Source organism: Patiria miniata, unplaced genomic scaffold (genome assembly GCF_015706575.1).
Source record: "Patiria miniata isolate m_02_andy unplaced genomic scaffold, ASM1570657v1 HiC_scaffold_16, whole genome shotgun sequence".
NCBI lineage: Eukaryota > Metazoa > Echinodermata > Asteroidea > Valvatida > Asterinidae > Patiria > Patiria miniata.
Genome location: NW_024037054.1, coordinates 6,611,587 through 6,626,779, shown reverse-complemented (window position 1 = coordinate 6,626,779; position 15,193 = coordinate 6,611,587). Strand labels below are relative to the sequence as shown.

The 15,193-nt window shown below is 39.5% G+C and overlaps 1 protein-coding gene and 1 long non-coding RNA gene across 3 annotated transcripts; one reads left to right on the top strand and one right to left on the bottom strand.

Annotated features, from left to right (window-relative positions):
* Positions 1-165: 165 nt before the first annotated feature.
* On the top strand, positions 166-1,529 carry LOC119722795. Its single transcript, XR_005270481.1, has 3 exons — positions 166-333; positions 780-802; positions 1,021-1,529. It is a non-coding gene; the product is annotated as an uncharacterized LOC119722795 (long non-coding RNA).
* Positions 1,530-2,800: 1,271 nt separating this feature from the next.
* Positions 2,801-11,519, bottom strand: LOC119722794 (mannose-1-phosphate guanyltransferase alpha-A-like). 2 transcript variants are annotated; one of them, XM_038193131.1, is made up of 12 exons: positions 11,355-11,519; positions 10,596-10,693; positions 9,973-10,076; positions 9,305-9,497; positions 9,122-9,181; positions 8,504-8,634; positions 7,561-7,692; positions 6,894-7,038; positions 6,254-6,346; positions 5,333-5,504; positions 4,490-4,617; positions 3,849-3,967 (listed from the first exon to the last, which is right to left on the bottom strand). In XM_038193131.1, exons 1-11 carry the CDS (start codon positions 11,395-11,397, stop codon positions 4,517-4,519), a joined length of 1,272 nt encoding a protein of 423 aa, XP_038049059.1. In that variant the 5' UTR covers positions 11,398-11,519; the 3' UTR covers positions 3,849-3,967; positions 4,490-4,516. The 2 variants fall into 2 exon arrangements, with proteins under 2 accessions (XP_038049060.1, XP_038049059.1); XM_038193132.1 differs by lacking the exon at positions 4,490-4,617 and having other exon boundaries at positions 2,801-3,967.
* Between the last annotated feature and the right edge of the window lie 3,674 nt (positions 11,520-15,193).

The following is a 15,193-nucleotide window of genomic DNA, read 5'->3' as shown; positions in this document are numbered from 1 at the left end:
TTTTTTCCAACTTACTATTTTTTTTTGGGGGGGGGGAATAATAGCACAAACAAGTGTCCCGCTTTGTCACTATAGCGCTAGGCGATTTGCACTCGAAATGCTATTTTGGAAAAAAAGTTGTATATTGAAACATTGGGCTGGCCATATGTTTGCTATATTTCAACGCATGCGCACAAATGTAAAGATGCTGCCTTTACGATTGTAGGTCGCCGAGATCTACATGGCTTGCTGATTCCAATCCACAAAAATCCTCTTTTTAAAGAGGCATCGAACGGCAAAACTTGCTTGAGATACCTTCGAGGTTTCTGCGGAGGTAGTGCGATGAGGGATAAGGTGAGATCACATGCAAAATGTTTATATACCTTGAAGTTTAAAACATTAATTTTTCCTTTTATATTTAGTGTCGATGTTTCTCATGCACATGATGCACGGTATAGTGCGTGGCAATTAACAAAATTATTTCAGTGAAAGACCATTTAATCTTTCAATGTGTTATCACCTGATAAAAGACAAAACAGCTATAACTATGATTGAATCAGCTGAACATGCTGAACAGCATGAAAAGTGACCCCCATCATGCCCATTCCTACGACACGTTTTTGCACAATAACGATTAATGTACACCGAGTGAGGGCGCTCTTCATGGCCATCATAAACCACGATTTGCCTTGAATTGACACCCATGGCATAAATTGGGAACCCAGCCCAAATGTAAATTGTTTTGTTTTTGTTCATGAACTTTGTTTCTTTTCTTTTTCTTTCATATTTCACCCGTGCAGTGGAAGAAGAAGCGCATGCGAAGGTAAATAACAATTTAACCACTTAACAAGTGTGAATAATAATGATTGGATGTTACTCGTGATAGAGGGGGGACTTGAAAGTTTAAACAGTGTTGCCTTTTTTTTACAATAGACTGAAGCACAATTAATCATGCATGACTGGGCTTCATTCTATTGTACATGTTGTATTGGTATGACAGTGTTAAAAAGTAATTAATCTTTTATTTCCCTTCAATTTCAGACTGAAGCGCAAGAGAAGAAAGATGCGTGCCAGGTCCAAGTAGACAGCTAGCCGGCGACTGACATCTCCAACTTCTTGACTTGCAACATTTCAGCCACTATCCACACGCCCGGATCTCCAAGCCCGATGGCTAATCACAGAGATTCACACATCTTTCATCACTCTGTTCCTGAACATCGTCAGAAACGGAGACAGGAAACATTGGACCAGATGCCCCAAGAGAGGCTACATGGCACGGCAGTCTTCATGGAGCAGTTGTGGGGAAATCAAGTCCATCTTTCCACCTTGGACAGAACTTCAACAAACACGCTTTCTGGTTCGCCAGGTCCAACATTGACTTTTGGAAGCGAGGCAACAGGCTCTCTCGTCAGAGGAACACCCGGCCGAGTTCGTTCTGGGGCAACTTTCCAACAGTAGTGACGGACATGTCGGACTGTTTTGCTTAACAATCATGAATGGTCTTGTGGATTTTGTAATAAAAAGCGGTGTCAACATGTCATTCATAATAATGCTGGTTCATTTGACTACTTTTGTTGTGTTGCTTTTCTATGTTCTCTAGCTTTCATCTATGACAATTCAAAATGCATTACAATCAGTAATGGGGGGGGGCAAAGGACATAGGTTAACTCTTTTCAGTGCCCGCGAAATTTGAAAAGTTTAACCCTAAAGCGCCCAACTTCGAGCGTTTTTGTTAATTGTTCAAAATTCTGTAAAAAAAAAAGTAAATAAGTTTTACTCACTAAATTTGTTGTTGTTACTCTCTGGTAAATCCTTGATATATTTGAAAGTCAAAAGTAGTCACAAACATAGTGATACACCCTGAAACACTGGCCTGAACACAGGGAGATTCTGCACTTTTTGCAGAAAATACGAGATTTAGTGCTGCGCCCTCTCTCAAGAACTCGAATGAAAAAATAAATACATGTACAGGTCGTACATGCATGAAAATGGTACCATTAGAAAGAGCAAGAGCGCCCCCTTTTGATAACATATTTACTCTACCTCGTACATGTACGAGGTTTGGCAATTTTAAGTACGAACATTTACGAACATTACCTCGTACATGTACGAGGTTGGCGCTATTGGACTAACAAATATACCTCGTACATGTACGAGTTTGGCACTGAAAGAGTTAATATTATTGTTATGCTGTAGTTTGGTTTTGGGAAGAGGGTTCATTTAATTTGCCGCCTGGAGTTTCCATCAAGTTTACTTCCCCCATCTGAATTGGCTTACATGAGCAACTTGCTCCCTGTCCCCACTTGTTTCCTCTTGTGGTCTGGACCCCAAATCTTCAAACACCACCTGGGGGTTCTTTTTTTGAGGAGTTGGCACAGGATCAAGGCCTTCCACTTTAACTAAGGCACCTCCACAAAGTATAGTAAAGTTGAAGTAAAAAGATTGGCATTACTTCTTGCACAGTGGTAGATTTTGAAGGATTCAGGAGGCCATTTCTTTAAAATATGCAAGTAAGCACACTTTTCAGTTTACCTAACCAATAATGACAATTACCTCATTTGACCCCAAAGATTATTGTCGCCAAATTTGGTTGAGATTCAAAGCCCCACTTTTCAGATAAAAGCACAACCAAAATGGCACGCACAGAAGGAATACACTATCGCATGATCCCCTTTCTTGGCTTAAAAGCCAGGGGGATAAAAATGATGGGGATCAAGGGGGGGGGGGGTGTTCGGCTTGTTAATGAATGCAGTTTCAACTCCTGCAACTTGAAACACTTTCAAAGGCACTAAATGGGGCTTATAAAGATAGCATCAAGACCACAATCACAATTCATATACATGTAATCGATTTATAGAGTTCTTTGACACGTTATACAAAATGTAATTTATACAAACTGCAGCATTGTATATCTATACTAGCTGCCTCATAACATCTTTTTTTTTTAGAAGCTATTTCTCTGCGGGGGGTATAAAGTACATGTTTCATAATTATGTATATTACATTATCCGATTCATTCCCATTGTGGGCAATTTAAAATGTACTTGCCCAACCAGTGCCTCAAAGATGAATGTTTGCATATGAATTCAAAGCAAATCATACAATTTTACACTGTTGTAACGCTAATCAAGATGTTTGCATCACTACCGCCATGGAGCTACTTGTAATACTGCTCAAGATTAATCACTCTCACTAGCACATGTTGAGAAGTTTATTTCAAAAACAAAAGCCATTTCAGCAATCATTTACAACAGAATGATAAAACTTAAAAAGCACAAATAATAAAGAAGCTGCTTTAACTTGAAAAAGGGCTATGCCACTGTATGAAGTAAATATAATTCTATCAACATAAAATCTTTGTACTAAATTCAAGTAGCAACATGCGTACAACACGCTACAGTACCATGCTAACAAATTCAGTTAAAATGGTCCCCAGTGAATTTTTTTTAAAAAGTATCAGACCACATTCTGTGATGTAATGCCAACAAAACCAAACCGTGGGTGATGAAACTTGTCAGGAAAATGGCATTAATACGCATATTTCTGTTTCAGACAATAACGAAAACACATGTACATGTACACAACATTTTAAAGATCATTAAACAAATCCACCAAGATTGAGCGCAGCTAGTTGTTTTTCATTGGGGGAGGCCTTGATCATCTGAAGTAAAGGGGGCACTGGTCAAGATACAAAACACAGCAGTGTTTTTAAGGTCCCTTACCAGCACTGTAAACTTGATGTCAAATTTTAAGTTTAAGATTAGTTTCTGGTTCCCCTTTTGTGTGTATGAGTTGGGGGGGGGGAGGTTACACTACTGGAACAGCACTAAAACTGATGTGTAACTCCAACAATTTATTTTAGCAAATCGTCTTGGTTGTCTTGCCATCTAGAGTAGGATCTGATTCTTGAAAGTTCCTCTGATCTCCTTGTCTGGGAGGATGATTGCATTGAGTATAATCACTTCTGCAGGAATGCTCACGTTGCTACCTGTATAATGTCAATCAAAACAAATAAATCTAAATGGAATACTTGGCTTGGAACAGGCTTGGAACAGGCTTGAAACATGCACATATGCTCTGGTACAAAGATGACCTAAGTTGTGCAATACAGGAATACATAAAGGCCCTTATTGATGTAGGAGTGGCTGGGAAACATGTGGTCTTTGGGTGGCAAAATCTTCAGAGAAATATGTGTCATAAATATGACACATAAGGCCAAAAAATTAAAAAGTTCTGCTTCCGATTACATGGCATTTGAAAATAGGGTAGGTAGGTAGGGATTTTTTTTTGGGGGGGGGGGCTATTTGTTTTGTGTATGATCATATGGAGGCGTCTGCGTGTAGTCAAGGGTAAAAGGAAGAAATTTATGGTTTTGGGTGGCTTTTTTTCTCAATTTTCCAATAAAAAAATTAAGGTAGGGGCTGTTAGAATAGGATAGGTACGGAAATCAAAAGCAGAACTATTTTGTTTTGGCCTAATAATTGAAAAACAAAATCAGTAAGTTACATACTGATGAAGATGAAGTTTAGGATGGGTGTTAGAGCAAGATTTGATTCTTGATGCTGTAGCTGAGTTCTTTATGGGGGAGCACTATGGAGTTGAGAATGATGACCTCAGCAGGGATGGCCACATTGCGTCCTGATTGGATATGAGGTGAAGAAGAAATGATAAGATACATGCATGGATGATGAGTGGTGACATTAAAATTTAAAGATAGAAAGTTGTCATCTGACGACAGAGTTGTAGCCAAGTCCTGACAAGTCAGTCACAAGTCAGCCACAAGTCAGTCACAAGTCGGTCACAAGTCAGTCACAAGTCAGTCACAAGTCAGTCACAAGTCAGTCACAAGTCTATCACAAGCCAGTCACAAGTCAGTCACAAGCCAGCCACAAGTCAGTCACAAGTCGGTCACAAGCCAGTCACAAGTCAGTCACAAGCCAGCCACAAGTCAGTCACAAGTCAGTCACAAGTCAGTCACAAGTCCGTCACAAGTCGGTCACAATTCAGTCACAAGTCCGTCACAAGTCTCCCAGTCTCAAGACAAGTCACAAGCTTGAAAATGTAAATGAACTGTGATGGAGACATTCCTTTGTAATTGCATTCCTTTGTCATACCCTGCAACTTGTGAACTTCAACTTGCCACTGCTTATTCAAACGGCTTATGACTGACTTATGATCTGACTTATAATTTGACTTGTGATAGCCTTGTGATTTGACTTGTGATTTGGAACAGTATAGATTCATGGTAAGGTAAACTTAGCCAGCCCAAAAAATCAGGGTGAAATCAGTTAATACAAACAAAAATGTGACATAAAAGGATGAACATGATCTTGCTGTAGAAATTGCTACTTGCCTAGGATGGTGATGGACGGCGTCAGTTTACCGTGATCGTCAAACAGGTTATCACTGTCCATTTTAGCAAACTTGTCGTTGGGGTTGGGCCCCTTGGGCGTGCCCTCCACCCTGGACCACGCCCCGACCACGCTGTTCCATCCTACAATGCTGTGCAATATGCAGCAATGGTCCTTGAAAAAGAAACAGAGAGAGACGAACAACTGTCATATACACTGTGCATTTCACACAACATTTCCATTTCACAAAAAAATTCTCATAACTGAAACAAACTGCATATCTCCAAACCTTAATTTGTATAAAAACCACAACAAACACCGAACCAAAAGCCCTTTACCCATAGTCTTCAAATTTCAGGTACAATCTGCTAAACTACAGGGCTCGAAGTTCCAAAAATAATTACAAGGAATAACTTCACAAGACCATCAACTTTGCCTTTTGCACAGTTTTACCTGATCTCTGACTATAAAATGTAACTCCATTTGGCCCACATGTGATAAAATTTAGTTGGCTTTACAAAACACCAGCTTTGTCTCTACTAATAATGGACCAATATTGAGCTAGATAGTCTGTCAGACCTGGCTGACAAACTTGAAGCTGGAGCCATAAGCAACAAAGCAGAGATTTTGTTAACCCCCTTTAATCCTTGACGGAGAGTCAGGTTGGCGTAGCAGTATTTTCCTTGCCTTCCACTGCTGTGACCCAGGTTCAATTCTTGTCTGAGCCAATATGTGGATTGGGTTTTCAGTCCCTACCTGATTCCGTGGGTTTTCCCCAGAACATTCTTCTGGGCTTTTCCTCCCACATCTAAAACTGTAATTTCTTCACATTGTCTTCTCTTTGCTAGGCCCGTGGGAGACCAGTGGATTCCACTCCATGGGCTACCCAGTTAAAATAAGAATTTAAATCAATAAATACTCACCTGTAGACTGGCGCCTTCCAGGATGATGGATTCCCTGACTCGTACACCAGGCCCTATGATAACTCCAGCTCCTATTGTCACATTAGGGCCCAACTGTAAATTAAATGGAATGCCATATACACGTATTTATAATGTTCCAAATTGAATTCATGAACAGGTTGACAGGGAAGCAAACAACCTTGCATTTTTCTCTAAACTTTAGAGCAGCTATAGATAAGGATATGCAGAGGATGCAAGCTGGGAGGTTAGCCAAACCTTGGCTTCGTTGCTGACCTCGACTTTAGGCTTTGGCTTCACGATTTTATGCTTCAGAGTTAACTCAAGTTGAAACTTTCTAGCTCAATGTAGCTTCATTTTTCTGCTACAGCATCATTAACTTGTCCACATAATGCCAAAGTTTCTATCAGTTTCATTTGAGTCCAACAGTCCATGTTTTGATATGATTTTGGAGCTGGGATGAGCCAAAGCTGGAGACACAGCCGTGATTTGGACAATATCCCCGTGGAATCACATTCAAAGACATGAAATAAACAGACAGAACCAAACAAACAAACCAGAATAGCAGTTTCCATGTTGTACTGTATGTATTTACAATGGCAATGTAGTCATTTATACTGATATGAATAACGCAAGTACCTACAGTAGCCGTGGCATCCACGCGGGCCGTCGCATGGATGAAGACATCTCCTACAATATGCGGTCCGTTCTCATCATTCTTGGCCAGTCGCTCTGGGTGGGTGTCATGGTATAGACCAAGGTACAGGCGATTGGCATAGATAGCTGACCTGTAAAATACAAATAGTCTGACAGTGAATCATGGTCAAAGTACTGGAATGCCACTCTGGTAGTCCTAGTTCAGATCCTACTTCTCTCAATTTTGTTTGCTCGATTTGTATACAAAATTATTAGCTGTATGTCTAACTTTTAGTCATACATATGTATGATGTCTAACTTTTAGTCATACATATGGAATTTCAGTTGCATGTATTAAAATCCATGCGTGTTTTGTACGTCTTCAAAGTTTCAGTCCAATCGGACGCAAATTTTTGAAAATAATGTTTTGAGGTATTTCTCAACACATTCTGTAAATCCAATTTTCCAAACTAACAATTTTACAGCACCCTGCGTCAAAACTTGACATCTCTCAAGAGCGGTATGGTCACAAGCACTGACTCCTCAATTTAGAAATTATTTAGGAAAACTCTGGCCTAGAAAATGTGATTCCCTCAAAACTTTTTTTATCTGCAATCATGCCTCATGTGGGTCTAGATTGAGGGTCAACTAAACACAGAATGTGCTTCACTCACCCAGCGGATTTGATCTGACTCCACATCAAGTCTTCGCAGTTATACACAAACAGCTTGCCAGTGCCTGCCAGGGGAGAGAAGATGTCCTGCTCCAGACGAATGGTGTCTCTGTTACTTGAGAAAGAATCACCACTGTAAAAAAAAAAATCAGGACACTTTTATTAAAGATACATTATTTGCTTTTCGTGCATTTCATTTGTTTGAAGCAACACAATTGCTCACAATCTGAAGGGTGCAGAACAACTTGTTGAAGTTTTAGCTCAGTGAAATACTATACATCTAAAGAAAACAGAGGAAATATCTACATAATTTTTAGGGTCTCCTCACTGGATTCCATTGCTGACGCATGTAAAAGGTTTGCTCATCAAGCACGTTTTTTAGAACCACTTGCAATGATGTTTTCTTCTAAACGAAACTATTTCAGGCAAAATAATTTCACAGGGTTTTGGTACCATCCCTATCTTCACTTTGAGCAAGGCTTTTCTCTTTAAATCGGTATAGGTTCGGTAATTAACCAGTTCGCGCCGGAGGCCGTGTATACACGCAAAAGTTTGGCAGTATTCGGAACGGATGACAGGTAAAGACGCAGGGAGAGAGGCCAGAAATATCTGTCAGTGACCCGCTCGCAGCGAGCGAGGCCGGAAATATGAGTGTGCTGCCCGAGGGTGATGGCTTCAACCCGCCTGGCTTGAGGTCGTGTGAAGAGTAATCCCGCGCTCCGTTCCGTTCTTGTTCAAATAATCCCGGCGTGAACTGGTTAACAATGTTCCTACAGTACGTGCCTTTAATTATGCAAAACACACACCTTATTTTGGTATTTTGGTAAAAAAAGAAACTTTCATCAACTTAAAAAATATATGAAAACAACAAGTAATGCATTATTCATTTGAAACTTCCTCCATCAATGCAATGTCAACATATGATACACATTGAGAGGACCTACTTGAAGATTTCTGCCTGGTTTTCCTTAAACACTGTTGAGATGTGTTCAAAGATTTCTGGCGTGAACAGATACAAGCCGCAGTTGATGATGCTGCTGACGAATGTCTGGGGTTTCTCCACATAATGTAATACCTACATGTAACAAAATAAATAAACTAAGAGTTTTAAAACTAAATGAGAAAATACAAACAGGTAATGATAAGAAGATGATGAGGTATAGGAATTCTGGTGCCTATATCTGGTATACTAGTGCCTGGGACGTGATCACTCCCCTTCAATAACGAAAGCATTGTGCAAAGCTACTGCCCCAATTGAAGGGGGCCTTCATGATAGAATTTTTAGCGTGCCCAGATTGACCTATTGCATGGAGTTGTAAGCAGATTGTTTAGTAAATTGATGTGCTGAATACCGGTCAGAATCAATGTATACTGTATCACACTTTGGCTGGTTACCTGGGTTGAGTAAGCAAATATTGTCCATGCTAAGGCTAAGGCTGCATCCAAATCTCAAGGCTAGGTCTTCCACTGTTATAACTAAGTGGGCACCTGCTGACAATAGCCACAGCCATTACTCTATCTATAAGCCTGTTTCAGACAAGGCTAAGCATTGTTCAACTCACCTCATGCGTCTCAGGATCTTTCACCAAACATCCGTAGTTTAGCGACTGGCTCTTGGGTGCCTGTTGGACAGATAGACTATTTTGTAAACAAAATCTGATTTTGTAGAAAGCAAAATTTTAGGCATGAAGCAGGAATTCGAGACTAAATTCCAGAATATTAATACTCAAGAAAAGCAGCTTTACCTCAGTTGCTAGCAGAGTAAAATGCTGCCCATTGGTCCTCTGGTTGTGGAACTCAAGCATTTCAGCCAATGGGAACTTGCAGCACAGGTCGCCATTGAAAACAAAGAACCCGTCCGGTTGACCGCTGAGGATCTGATCTCTGAAGTGGTACAATCCGCCCGCTGTGCCGAGAGACGTGTACTCCTGTAAGTATCTAAAGCAAAAAAACAATAGAATTTAACTTGAGCGGGAATCGAACCCGAGACTTCTGGAATCGGTGTACATACCAACTGAGCTAGCCAGCCTGTTATCAATTTCTTTGTTTTGAAGGATAGTGTGGCCAAGTGGATTGGGTTTGTGACTCATGACCAGAGGGTCATGGGTTCGAATCCTGCTGCTGGTCACATGTTGTGTCCTTGGGCAAGCCACTTCACCCCCACATGCCTCTCTCCACCCAGGAGTAAAAAAGGGTACTGGCATTAGCTGGGGAGTAACCTGTGATGGATTGGCATTCCATCTTGGGGGTAACAAAAAAGAATTATTAGTTGTTTCATGCAAAGGAAACCGGAGATAAACGCCTGCCTTATCGGTCATATTGGCTCATGACAGACTTTATTGACATTATTTTGTTTACGAAGCTGTAATGATTATCAAGTAAGTTACAAGTAACTCCCTTATTTGATATATACCTTATATTGATATTGGATTCTCTCTGTGACGATGTCAAGAAGCGATTGAGTGCCTCACTGGGCTGATAGAACCCAATCACCAGTATCTCCAGCAGGTCTGGTACCTGAAATTAGTCAAATAAATCAAAATTGATCAAATTTCAGTCAATTAAAATTACAGGTGCTTTTGGTCCAATGTAGTGAGTGAATTTGTAAAAAAAAATTGAATTTGTACAAGCAATTAAAGTACTGTTATTTTTTTTATAAAGCAAAAGCACATTTGATGGTTATCTGAGAAATTATGCATAGCAAATAATGAAATTTGCCTCACATTTTCGGATGCAAATTAAGGAAAATTGCTCACTTCACTATTTTGTCAGAATTTGACCCAATTCCTTTTTCTTACTGTTGTACTTGTATAAATATCAAAAACAAAATTTGTAGTGATTTTTTATTTAATTAGTGCATGATTTTGAAGTTTCATTTCAACTTCATGAGTCATATTACAAAACTCATCCAACTTAGTAAATCATCTCGCTTTTTGCCATTGGAATGTTTTAATAAAAGTTTGTTGCAATTTCTTTCTAAGAAATATGTGCAATAATATTCCATGGAGAAATTATTTCTCCGTGAATATACCATACCTTGCTGCATGCTTCTATGTGATGGTGAATTATGGGAAACCCAGCAACAGGAAATAGAGGCTTGGGGAACTCCAGAGACAAAGGCCGGAAACGAGTTCCTTTAAAAAAAAATACACATCAATCAATTATGTCCAGCACAACCACACGGACCAAACTAAGGAAAGGATCGTGCCACTATGGCACTAGTGTAGCTTGAGTAACTCCAGCCTCTAATGCAATAAGCATTAGACTTAGAGCTGGAGTTTCTCAAGCTACCACTAAAGTGTACATGTATGTAGGCCTAGTTAAAAATGGAACTATTTTTCAGTTCCATACAATACAATACATGACATAGGGCTAATGGCATGCTGCTACTTCTGCTTTGCTTTTACTCCCCCCCCCCCCCAAAAAATGAATAAAATTAAAAAAAAAAACTAAATAAAGAAAAATCCACAAACAAACATGACAAATATGATTGAACTTGAAGTTTTCTGATCACTGAGTGAGAGAGCGAGACCACTAAACTTTGCTGTCATTACATTGCATTGTTAATCCCCGCAAAATATCATGGCACACAGTGGCGTTCTAAAGCAAAGGGAAAATTCAAAGAGTCATCCCATCCTATTATTATCACTCTCCACCCCCCCCCCCCCTAAAAAAAAAGAAAGAACAGAATGCAACTGGGACACAATATCATTCTCGATTGAAAAACAGCTGATTTCCTCAGCTTACCGCTTGCACAAATCAGCTGATAGCGGGGCCTGTGAGTACATGACTTACCTTTTTGTGGTCCCCCAATTAGGATAACCGCCTTGTATAACATTTCGGCAATTTCTGATTGAAGTTAAAGCAGACTCCGGTTCCTTTGCAGTGGTGAAAACTTCTTGAAGATTTTGTTTACTATCTTGACGTGGCGCTCTGCTGTTCAAGAGCAAGTGCGCCCTCTATCCTCCCAAACAAAACTTTAAGGCCTCGTTTTAGGGGCGTGATAGTGGTGTCTGGGGGGAGGGTCTGCCGGATAGGTGTAAGAACGACTAATATCAAATCAGTTTCGAATGAAATGTTATCATGCATGTATATCATAATTGTTATTCATAATCGTACACAGTGAAAGGCTGAAATCCTTTTCGCTTCGTAGTTCAAACATGCATACGGTGAAGGTGATTTTGGGTGTGGCACCTTGAAAAATAGATTTTCAAATGAATTAATAGTTTTTTAGCATTACATTAGTTGCGAACTTTCCAATGAGGAATCGGACGAAAAAAAATCGGCCGTATTTCAACTTTTGGTTTAAGAGCAGATGCTCAGCATAGCGCGCAATTTCTGAGCTGCATGGAGCGCGCCATTTAAAACCACTTTTTAAACTGAAAAGGTCTGCAAGACGTCGGGCACAATGTGTATTAATTTTTCGCGAGTAAAACATTACATTTTAACGATCATCTAATTTTTTATTATTGCACTGTTTCTCATGATATTCAATACCCCCTCTGTTACACATCGTGGAAATTAATTGCACGAAATTTCAGTTTCATACATCTCGTATTTCTTGAGTGGTTGCTCGGAAACTGAGTTGTTATTTTTGTTCAATAGTGCAGCATCCGCACCAATATTCCTTTATTTTATTGAGGGCGCGCCACATAAATAGTTGTCCGTCGAAAGTTATCCACCACCAAACTCGTTGGGGAGGGGGCAACAACTCCAGAAATACAAGATGTTTGAAATTGATTTTTCGTCTAGTGATTTGTAATTATGTTTAACATTACGAGGTTTAATTTCATAAGAAACCGTCAACCAATGAAGCTATAATGACTGTAACAATACAGTGTTTTAAGCGCGACAAATGCAATCCGAATGAAAGTCAAAGTGGACTTTTCGCGTGTAAAACACTAAATTGTTACGACCATATCATTCTTATTGTCGGACTGTTTCTCGTGATATTCAATACACCTCTTACACACATCATGGAAAATCAGTCAACGAAAATTCAGTTTAATACATATTGTATTTCTTGAGTTGTTCATCGGAAAACGAGTTGTTCATTTTTGTTGAATAGTGCAGCATCCGCTAGTCTCGCACTTTAATATTCTTTCAGTAGAGGGCGCGCCACAGAAATAGCGGTCTCGAAAATTGTCTACCACTAAACTCGTTTGGGGGGCAAAAACTCCAGGAATACAAAATGTATTAAATTGAATATTCAAGTAGTGATTTTTCATCATGTTTAACATTACGAGATTTAATTTCATAAGAAACCGTCAACCAATGAAGCTATAATGACTGTAACAATACAGTGTTTTAAGCACGACAAATGCAATCCGAATGAAAGTCAATGTGGATTTTTCGCGTGTAAAACACTAAATTGTTACGACCATATCATTCTTATTGTCGGACTGTTTCTCGTGATATTCAATACACCTCTTACACACATCATGGAAAATCAGTCCACGAAAATTCAGTTTAATACATCGTGTATTTCTTGAGTTGTTCATCGGAAAACGAGTTGTTCATTTTTGTTGAATAGTGCAGCATCCGCTAGTCTCGCACTTTAATATTCTTTCAGTAGAGGGCGCGCCACAGAAATAGTGGTCTCGAAAATTATCTAACACCAAACTCGTTTGGGGGGCAACAACTCCAGGAATACAAAATGTATCAAATTGCATTTTCAAGTAGTGACTTGTTATTATGTTTAACATTACGAGATTTAATTTCATAAGAAACCGTCAACCAATGAAGCTATAATGACTGTAACAATACAGTGTTTTAAGTGCGACAAATGCAATCCGAATGAAAGTCAAAGTGGATTTTTCGCGTGTAAAACACTAAATTGTTACGACCATATCATTTTTATTGTCGGACTGTTTCTCGTGATATTCAATACACCTCTTACACACATCATGGAAAATCAGTCCACGAAAATTCAGTTTAATACATGTTGTATTTCTTGAGTTGTTCATCGGAAAACGAGTTGTTCATTTTTGTTGAATAGTGCAGCATCCGCTAGTCTTGCACTTTAATATTCTTTCAGTAGAGGGCGCGCCACATAAATAGTGGTCTCGAAAATTGTCTACCACCAAACTCGTTTGGGGGGCAACAACTCCAGAAATACAAGATGTATTAAATTGAATTTTCAAGTAGTTATTTGTCATTAAGTTAAACATTACGAGATTTAATTTCATAAGAAACCGTCAACCAATGAATGAAACATAATGACAAATCACTACTTGAAAATTCAATTTAATACATTTTGTATTCCTTGAGTTGTTGCCCCCCAAACGAGTTTGGTGGTAGATAATTTTCGAGACCACTATTTATGTGGCGCGCCCTCTACCGAAAGAGAGACCAGCTGATGTTGCACTTTTCATTACTAATACATTGTCGTAAAAGCTGGTATCTGAAAATTTCTATGCAAAACCCCCTACACCGGGGGTTTGTGTATAAAATACCAGATGGTTATTTATTACTCCCCATCACGTTCAATTAATTTTGAAAGCGACTGCAAGCCCCATTTGAAAGAAAATGTGAAGCCCGGAACAAAGTACCAACTTTTACGACAACGTGCTGGTAATGCATGTAATGCTTGAAAAACCAAACAAGTTTTGGGAGAAGACGCGTTAAAATAAAAAGTGCTTGCGCGCGCCTGACCCTGACCTCCTGGAGTGCAGGCCGCCGGGAATGCCGGCAATTCGCAACTGAACGGTCCTTGAATTGGGGCCAAGGATGTCATCATCGTGCCTATTGCATTGATCAAGGACGAATAGCTGCCCCGAAAACTGTTTATTTTATTCTATTTTTTTTCTTCAAAATTTTGAATTCCTTGTAAACTGCTCGTGAGGCCTCTCTTTCAATCCGAAATTCCCCGAGGCGCCACCCCGCGGTGATTCTTTTCACACCCGCCTCCGTACGCAATGGTTTCTGGGTAAACAATATTGACTGGTACCCAGGAGCACTGAATGCACCTTCATTCAATATAAGCTGAATGTACTTGTTTTTGTAGCCAAAGGTATGGGTATCTGACTAAAATGAACGCGCATCTCACATCCGCCATTCGATCATGCACTATTTTTATGTACAGGTACGACGTACACATAAACAGAAAATGACGGAAGTAAGTTAAGGTGTTCGGATTTTCCATGTTTTCAGCACTGTAAGTATAGTAATAGTACCACGTTTTAGCTTCAGTTAATGTTATATTTTACATTTTAATTGTTTCACTCAGTTGGACGAGTCTTTCGATGGCCAAAATGGTTTAGGGCTTAGGCTACAACAACGGACCAGTTGCCGCGGCCCAGTTGACATTGTTGAGTAATTGATTGGGTAGCTCTCGAAGACTCGAGTCTGTCTGTCCGTCGGGCTGTCTGTCATGTCTGTCAGAGTAGGTTCATATCAAATGAAAAACTGCTTGCTTGTGTGATTCTAGTAGTAGTAGTAATCTAATTTAAACAAGTTAGCCCAAATGACAATCAGTTAAGTTAGAAGTAACAATTAACCTGATTAACCATCAATGTACTGATGTATTAAACTTGTTAAATTGCATTTCTGTGACACTTTTGTCAACATGGTCAATGGTTGTGTATTTTACTTTTTTTTTCCGGACCCCAGTTCTATCTTTGTAATTCTTAGAG